General features: G+C 41.4%; 1 protein-coding gene across 1 annotated transcript; it reads right to left on the bottom strand.

Moving 5' to 3' along the window:
• Positions 1 to 766: 766 nt before the first annotated feature.
• On the bottom strand, positions 767 to 1,770 carry LOC122225635 (olfactory receptor 8S1-like). Its single transcript, XM_042948475.1, has one exon. The coding sequence runs from the start codon at positions 1,718 to 1,720 to the stop codon at positions 767 to 769; it is 954 nt and encodes a 317-aa protein (XP_042804409.1). The 5' UTR covers positions 1,721 to 1,770.
• Positions 1,771 to 9,456: the final 7,686 nt, after the last annotated feature.

Raw genomic sequence — 9,456 nt, 5'->3', positions numbered from 1 at the left:
GTTTAATCTATTTTGAGAAAAATCATAAATAGCATGGAAAAATTTCTCAGAAGATACACATGTGGTGAATTATGTAACACACACTGCGTATTTCATAAACCCATGCTAAAATACATGAAAAGGAAATTATTCCAGAACAATTGACTAAAATCCCTTGCATTCCCCAAGTAGGCTAGATGGAAAAAATAAAGCTTAAAGGAGGTGAATCGTAGCAGAGGTCTAAATTTTCCTGACTTACCCTAGAATGAGCCACATTTTCCCTCATGTTTCAACTCTGAAGTAACAATAGAGTTCTTGGTATCGCCCAAGTCACTGACCTGTCGCTTGTGCTGTCCAGAATTTTAGCAAGGGCTTGCCAACCAAAGCCCAAATGTCTCCACAGACCCCAAGTCTGTAACTGTTCTTTCCCCGCGGTTCAATGTTTTGGTGAAATCTCATGGTTTTCAGTGACTTTCTGTACATTTAATTCTAAAAAGTAACCCAATACACACACATTTTTAAACTCAGTGTCAATGAAACAATAGAGAAATAAATTATGATTAAAGAACTCTTTTAATCAAGGTGACTATATATTCCATTGATCTGCCTTTGAGCCGGATTTAATCTGAACCACCTTCTCCTACCCTGACCTCACCCTCAAGGTATCTTTGTGTCTCTTTCTTAAGCTTTTATGTGGTACCTTTTAGCATCTAAAACAGTGGGCCATCAGAAGGTTTTAGTGTCAACCCACCAGATATCCTGAAGCCTGTAGTTCCTTCCTAATTCATCATCTCTTTGTAGCCTGATACTTATGCCATTGCAAACATTTCTCCAACATTCTTCTCAGAGCCGCCTTTACTTCTTTGTTTTTCAGGCTATAGATGAAGGGATTCACTAGGGGAGTGACTGTGCCATACTGTATGGAGAAGATGAGCTCCAGCGGCGAGCCTGAAGTTGGCATGAGATAACGAAGGAAAGCTGATCCATAGAAGAAGCTCACTGTGGTGAGGTGGGAGGAGCAGGTGGAGAAAGCCTTGCTTCTGCCTGTGGGGGAGCTGATGCTCAGGATGGTGGTTGCAACACGGGCATAAGAGAAGAAGATCAGGAAGAATGTACCAAAGCCATGCAAGAGTGTGGAAACAATCAGGACAGTGACATTGCTGAAGACATCCGAGCAGGACAAAGGAAAGAGAGAGGGTAGCTCACAGCTGTAGTGGGAGATCGTATGGGCTTCACAGAAGTTCAAGTTCATAGCCAGGGGGATGTTGATAACTGCATCCAGGAAACCCAGGCTCCATGAAGCCCATACCAACCTTACACACAGCTGGCTGCTCATCATCTGGCCATAGAGCAGAGGGTGGCAGATGGCAGCATAGCGGTCATAGGCCATGGCAGACAGCAGGAAAATTTCTGTTCCTCCAATGGCAAACACAAAGAAAGCTTGAATCAGGCAGCCCTCTTTTGAGATGATTTTCCTTTCAGACAGGAGGTTCTCCAGAAGCTTGGGCACAGTGACTGAAGAAAAGCAAAGATCCAGGAAGGAGAGATGACTCAGGAAATAATACATGGGTGTGTGGAGCTGGGAATCAGCTCTGATCACCAGCAGCATCGTCAGGTTCCCCATCACAGTCAGGAGGTAAATCCCCAGGAAGAGCACAAAGAGCGGCACCTGGACTTCGGGGTCAGCCGACAGCCCAAGGAGGATGAACTCAGTGATGGTGCTGTGGTTTCTCAAGGCCATCTAAAGAGCGTGTTTCCTAGAAGTAAATACAGACATGGACTTGAAACTTCCCAATTACAGAGGTAGGGACCCACTTTTATGTGTATACTACTTCCTAATTATTTAGATTTCACGTATGCCCTTATTGACGATCTGGAATCCCTCCTTTCCCTTCTAGGGTTCGGTTCAAACTCACTGTGATATTTCCATATAGCTGTTATTCTACTTTATTTATTTATTTAAATGTTTCCTTAATGTTTATTTATTTTGAGAGACAGAGAATGAGTGGGGGGAGGGGCAGAGAGAGAGGGAGACACAGAATCCGAAGCAGGCTCGAAGCAGGCTCTGAGCTGTCAGCACAGAGACCTAGTCGAGGTTCGAACTCATGAACCGTGAGATCATGACCTGAGCCGAAGTCGGACGCTCAACCGACTGAGCCACCCAGGCGTCCAAGCGTCCCCACTGTTATTCTACTTTAAAGACAGCTGAGGATAGGGCACCTGGGTGGCTCAGCGGGTTGAGCGTCCGACTTCGGCTCAGGTCACGATCTCACGGTTCCTGAGTTGAACCCCGACTAGGGCTCTGTGCTGACAGCTCAGAGCCTGGAGCCTGTTTCAAATTCTGTGTCTTCCTCTCTTTCTGCCCCTCCCCTGCTCACACTTTGTTTATCTCTCCCTCAAAAATAAATAAACATTAAAAAAAATTTTAAAAGATGGCTGGGGGAATTTGCAAATTTGTTCAGACCTAGTTGATGACTAATTTATTCCGCCTCCTTCAACTGAGCACTGCTTTGTCAGCAGTATTCTGTGTGTGTTTTATGCATTGTAGCAGAGTTGCTAGGGGGATATTTCAACATTTGCCTCCTCTCTATTCTCCAATCTGTTCTTGCCTCATTTCAAAACCCTCCTAGGATTCATAATTGCTTAGTAGCATCATTTTGTTTTTCTTCAACTTTTTACTGTTGATGATACACATTAACATATATTGTTAATTTGACCCTCTGGAACAAGATTAAAAAATGATTGTGTGTGTGTGTGAATTTTGGATGTGGGACAAAAGAATAAGGGAAATTATTGCTGACTCCTTTTATGCAAACTGAAAAATGAGTATCATAAATTATGTAACTTGTCCAAGGCCATGACTTGTATACCTAGCCTTTCTTTCCTACAGTGACTTTCCTTTAAAGCCTGCCTTCAAATTCTCCATCATACATGGCATTTAGACATTAAAATTGGTCTTAACTGTTTTGGTCTCAATGCTGTGGACAGACAGGTGTACTTGTTCCTGAGCACCCACAGGAATAACTTTCTCTCAGCTTTTACTCGAACATCTCTACTGGAAATGCCTTTTAGGTAATTAATTGAAATCTTATTTATTGTTTTACTCCCATCTTAATTTTGACCTGTTCTTGAGATCCTTTGTGATCATTTGCTTCTTTGAACTCCCACAGTACATAATGATAATAAAAAATAGCTATATATATATATATATATATATATATATATATATTTTAATCGAGGGCCTAATATGTCCTTGGCACTCTTAAAATTGTGACATTTTTCTCATTTAATTTCACAATTAAATGAGAATTCATTTCACAATTCTGGATAGGTTATTCTATACTAATTTTTCAAATCTAGAATCAGGAGTATGTGAGTGTTTTGCCTTCCCCGAGTGAATGAGTGGCTACATCAGGACTTCACCCGGGTCTTCATTATTCTCATCTGGCACCTCTGCCTCCCTGTTTCTTGCCAATTTCTTAAGGATGCTAGCTCTCATCTGGTGGCAGCCTTGGAAGTGCTCCTTAAAGCACTTCTTAAAGAAAGGTCTACCTTAAAGAAAGAACCTAACATTCAGCTGTGAAGGATGCAGTTAACTGACAGCACCCAGTTGCAGGACCTTTGAGATTAACCACAGCTTTAGCAGAGGCCAAACTGTTTGCAGGGAGGCAGTGAATGAGCATGCCTTCTCTACGAGGAGGTCGAGGAGGTCGTTGCTCTGATCTCCCACTGGCTTGGATGAATATTTGTCCGATCCGCACTGCAGTCTGAAGCTCTCCTAGACAATTCTGTTGGTCTTCCCTCTTTCCCGTCGCCGGTGTCACATCTGAATCACAGTCTGAAGGCTTTTCTGACCCAATCCTGATTCCTCCTCTTTATCTTTCACAGGCCCTGCCCCATAAAACTTCGTGTAATCCTCACCATCTGCTTCAGGTGAGGAGGATCTCACCCGATATGCTTCCACTCTGTGCTAAGTCATTAACTCACCATAAACAACTCTATTCATTTTATGACATTGCTGAATCACCATCTTATTTTGGCAGTTAGTGGTTCGAATATTTATGTCATTTTATTTCTTTTTCTCCTCCCCCCACCAAACAATGACACTATATAGTTCTTTGATGAGGGTAATTATGCTCTAAATTACTTGGTATCTCTATATCATAGTACTTGGCCCAATGAGAAGCACATACGGTGGATCTTTTAGCAGTTGTTGGATGAAAAAAGAAAGCCATGAAGTGAATTGGACAGACTCGTTAGCTAATCTTCTTTAGAAAAATTTTCAGACCCGTAAGCTTGATAAGGATCCAGCAATAAGAAGACAACAGAGGGGGAAGCAAAGAAATGGTACGTGTGTATATGTGTGTTTGCAGTGCGTGTATAGATTGTCTCAGTTTTGAGCAACTGTTGGTGTACCTAACATATTCCATGCCTGCTATCCCATTTCAGACTCTATAAGAAAGGCTAACATGACATTACCTGTTCATTCATTCATTTTCCTGAGCAGTAATTTATTTAGTTTATCCATTCGTTCTTTAATACATCTTTTCCATTAACTTAGCCTTCTAAGTTCTATACATTTATTCATTGATCTTTCTTCCATCTGTCCATCCAAAGCTCCATTCATTCACTCATGAATTTCCTGCTGTATGTCAGGTTATGCTGGACTTAGAGAAAGCCACGTTGCAGATACTTATGTTGAACTGCTATATACATGCACATTTCTCTGCTAGATTTTAAGTCAGTCTCATCAAGTATCCAGGGATGACTTATCTTTCTAGACTAGTTCCTTATGCTTCATTTGAAACTTGATATAGCACTCTACATTCAAGTCCTGCTTCTTTATTAAACACCCCTTGGTTGGTATCTTCACATGTTCTTCTGACCAGTCCCTTGACCTCTTAGTCTGCCTTTTATTCTCTAGCTTTGTTCTGACACCAGAGTCTGATGTCGGTATTGCCCAGAGGACTCACAACAAAAAGTTAAATCCTGAAAAACTAGCCGAGTTTTCAGTCTTTGTCATTTTCTTTACTTGGACAAAAAAGTAGAGATGTCTTTTCTCCACTATTAATATTAAGCATTCATAAAGATCCCAAGACTCTGAGTCTCACTTAGAGGCTAGATCTAGATGACAGCTCAGTCTGTCCTGTAGGTGGATCTGTAGTTTTAGGATGGCCCAATTTAACTCTGATTCAGCAAACAATGAGAGCAACTTTCAGGACAAAGAGTCCATTTTAAAGAGCCTCTCTCATCTCTGAGTTTGTCAAGTCCTTTCCAATTAATATTTTCTCTATCTTCATTTTTTAAAGTGTATTTATTTATTTATTTTGAGAGAGGGAGAGAGAAGAGAGAGAGAATGAACAGGGAAGGGCAGAGAGAGAGAGAGAGAGAGAGAGAGAGAATCCCAAGAAGGCTCCACACTGTCAGCACAGAGCCTGACACAGGGCTCCAACTCTCGAACTGTGAGATCATGACCTGAGCTGAAACCAAGAGTCAGATGCTTAACTGACTGAACCACCCAGACACCTCTGTGTATGGTGATTCTATTTGTTTATGAAACAGTCCTGACACATACCTTTCTTAGGGATGAGGAGCTAAGACACAGAAAAGTTGAGTAACTTTCTCAAGATCATAGAGATAGTAAGAGTCAGTTGGAATTTGGGCTCAGGAACTTTGCATATGACATTGTCATATCCTGTCTAAGGGGATGGGTATCTTGGGTCACTCCTTGGCGAAGGAGCCACATAGCATAATACAAAGTACCTAAAGTCTTGTTAGACTCATATATATTTAATTTTTAAAATGTTAGTTAGTTGAACAAATGCTGGGATTGGTGGATTATTGAGAATGAGAAGAGAGAGAGGTCCAGTGTTTCTTTTATTCACCGAATGTAGGGATGTTCTCCATGGCCAAATGCAGATGGGATGGGGTAGGAATTTGGTTACTGAGTGGCAAATGGTATAAAGATCTTTGGATGTCTAGACTCACACCAGGACTGCGGAGGAGGGATGAATGTAGGAGAGAACTGAAAAGGAACTTTTTGAATCCAGATATTTTTCCTCAAACCTGGTCAGACTCCTGACCCTTTCTCTGTGTGCTTCACATCATACATATTTACTGGGGTCAAGGGGAGTTAGTAAACGAAAAAAAAAAATGAACTTTTTATAGTAGATGTGGTTTGGCATCCTAGAAGAAGAGGGTTTTCTCAGGGTGACCATTATCTGTTGTCTACTCTGATCTACTCTGGTGTGTACTCGCTACTAGCCCCATCCACCTTGACCTTGATGCTTCCACCTGCTGGTCCCAGGTTTCACTGAACTGCTGGAGCCCAGGCCAGGGCAGACTTTGAAGCCAGGTTGCAAGACATGCCATACCCCCATGTTCAGCATAACTCACTGAGGGTAGAGAGTTCTTCTCATGTAGCTGGTTGGGACAAAGGCCCCAGTGGATGGAAAGAGTGATTTCTGGGTCAGGAAGATCAGTCTCCAGCAAACAGAAAGCTAATGAGAAGAGAAGAAGGCTGGATTAGGAGAGGGAAGATAGGGACCAGGAAGGAGAGAAGAGCAATCAGAGCGGACATTACCGAGTTCCAGGCTTTTTGTGATTCAGACTTCCTGTCGCTTTGGTCTTTTCATGATGAGATTTCATCTGGACTGGGATGATCTCTATGCCTATGGGAACAAATGTTTCTGTAGCCTAGTTACAGGAAAGGCAATCAGTCCTTTTTTTTTTTTTTTTTTTTTTTCCTGTTTGGAAGTCACAGTGAGAGCAGAAAACTGATTATACCAGAGCTACTCTTAAAGGTAGAAGCTTCAAGACAAGCATTTTCTGAGTTCTGTCTTGCTCCTGCTTTTCTCTCCTACTCGATAGGTGGTAAGACTATCAAATCCTCAACAAAAACTGAAGAGCTTCCCTCCAGTGGTCATAGGCCGCACCACACGGGCATCTTTTTATTTAATTTCCTCTCTGATTTTAAATACTGTCATAGGAGAATCCGGGAAGTGAGTGATTCTCACATAAAACCCTTGAGAAGGGTATATATAGATGAAGCAGTCAGTAATTGGTGAACTGGGCCTGGCAGCCTAGGAGATGAAGGAGCCAATGTCCTTTATTCCCTGAAGTCATAGCTTGAAGCCCAATTTGAAACTCATTAACTAGACAAGTTGAAATTTGTAAAAACGTCAGATGATTCGATTTGGTATGGTCTTTTGGAACTTCTGTGTTGAAGTTATGGTCTAGAATGAAATCACTCTCCCCAAATGTAGCACCTTGGATTATTGAATATTTCATGCTGAAAGAATTTGAGAAATGGCAGGTGCAGGAAGGACTTTCTGATCTTCCCCTGACACAGATCATAAAACTCTCACGTAAGAGGTGCCCTCTCTATACCTGGAGGAAAGGGGCGTCCTTATTTCTAAAGTGAAGGGACACAGAGAGGAATCTGAACAGGCCTTGCTAACTACCCATCCCCATTCCCCTCACTTGCACTTACCATACTTAGCTCACCTTTGTCTTATCACATCTTTCCATGACTTTCCAGTCTTTTTCATAAAAACAGGTTTGTACGTTTTGATCAACATGTTCCCATTGTGAGGTGTTAGCTAATCTATGGGGGTAATCAAATTGTAGTATGTATCTGTTGTGTATATATCAGGGGTGTCTGGGTGGCTCAGTTGGTTAAGTGAGTGTCCGATTCTTGATATTAGTTCACTAGGTTGTGATCTTGTGGTTGTGAGATCAAGCCCCGCGTTGGGCTCAGCGCTGAGCGTGGAGCCTGCTTAAGATTCTCTCTCTCCTTCTCTCTGCCCCTCCCCTGGTCACTCTCTCGCTCAAAATAAAGAGACATTTAAAAACAAATTGCAGTATATAAGTATATTATTATATCAATATGTTATATACTTTAAACTTATACAATGTTATATTTCAATTATATCTCAGTAAACCTGGGAAAATATCCCACTTGAGTTTAACTGTTTCTTCTGGTCTTCATTTTCTTATGAAGATTCCCATGTCACGCAAAACTTAAATAAATTTGTATGGGTTGTGATGAGCACCAGGCATTGTAAGTGCTGAATCACTAAATTCTACACTGAAACTAATATTGCACTGTATGTTAACTCACTGGAGTTTAAATAAAAACTTGAAAAAGAAGAGACAATTTGTGTGCTTCCCTTTTGTTTATCTGTCTTTTGCTCCAGGAGTCCCAGTCATGAACTTAAAAGGGTAGAAGAAAAAGATTTTTTTCCTCCCTACAGGTATAAATATTTGAACTGACTTTAGAAACCTTGGATTCATACGGTGTTTAAGGAATTAATAAGCTTTTTTTCTTTTAATCTTAAGAAATGCTAATCTTGAGAATTCGGGAAGAGGGAAACAGAAAATAATGAACACAGTTACGATACAATCCCTTTGTTTTAATCACTACATTCTCCCCTACTTTTAAGAAAAATTTTCAAACACCCAAATTAGGATATAAAATGAAGCAGTATATTATTAACATTGTCTTGTTTTTTTAGCATGCTAGATAAGATTCTTTTAAAAGGCTAGCGTTTTAGAACAATGTTGTCATTTAAATCTATCATTCGTTACAATTGTAACAGCACTCCAGCCAATGTTAAGGGTTAATTTAAGGGTCAGGGCACTGGGGTGGCTCAATTGGTTGAACGTCTGACTGTTAACTTCAGTTCAGGTTATGACCTCAGGGTTGTGGGATTGAGCCCTGTGTCGGGTTCTGCGAGGAGCATGGAGCCTGCTCTCTCTCTCTCTCTCTCTCTCTCTCTCTCTCAAGAAAAAAAAATAAACTAAAAAAAATAAAAGTTAATTTAAGGGTTAGCAAATTAACACACCCCTCGCTTGCTCACTTGATCAGTGATAAAACTAATTTACTTTCTTTGAGATTTGCAGACCACTGGCCTTGGGGAATGAAGGACCAGAATTTTCCCAGGTCACAGAGGCCAGAAAGTCTGTTTGAAATCTCACAGGCTTTCTGATTAGTCCAGTAGCAATCTTTTAGCAAAATGTTTTTTTTTAAGGTCACACAAATGACTTTACCAACCTCCCTTTGCGCATCTGTAGACCTTGCCCTCCTTTGCAGAAAGAACAGAGTACTCTTGCACAACCACCCCTGGGTACCAAAGAACCAGACCTTTTTGCACAATCCTCCCCGGGCACAAGGAACTAGATAGAACTTCTTGCACAACCTCCAAGCACCGAGATAGCTCTGTAGCTGGCATCATCCAGTCTGCAGGTAATAAAGAAATGTCACAGACCAGAGCACTCCCTGAACTGAGTAAACCCCTTTAAAGATCTCTGGGCCAGGCAGAAACCTTGGCCTTCGGACAAGTTGGCCTTTGGACAAGAGTTCGCCTTCCCCAAAGGTGGCCAGCCTCCCGAATAAAGCTCGCATTCCCTTTCAGTCAAAACTTGTCTCTTGAGTATGAATTGGCCTTTCAAGGGACGGGCAGCCAAACATGGGTT

The sequence above is a fragment of the Panthera leo genome, chromosome B4, assembly GCF_018350215.1.
Source record: "Panthera leo isolate Ple1 chromosome B4, P.leo_Ple1_pat1.1, whole genome shotgun sequence".
NCBI lineage: Eukaryota > Metazoa > Chordata > Mammalia > Carnivora > Felidae > Panthera > Panthera leo.
Note: the sequence above shows the minus strand (reverse complement) of the source record. Positions and strands in the feature narration are given on the sequence as shown.

Bases quoted from the DNA above. Each gene is read 5' to 3' on its own strand.
- LOC122225635 (XM_042948475.1), bottom strand. From the start codon at position 1,720: ATGGCCTTGAGAAACCACAGCACCATCACTGAGTTCATCCTCCTTGGG.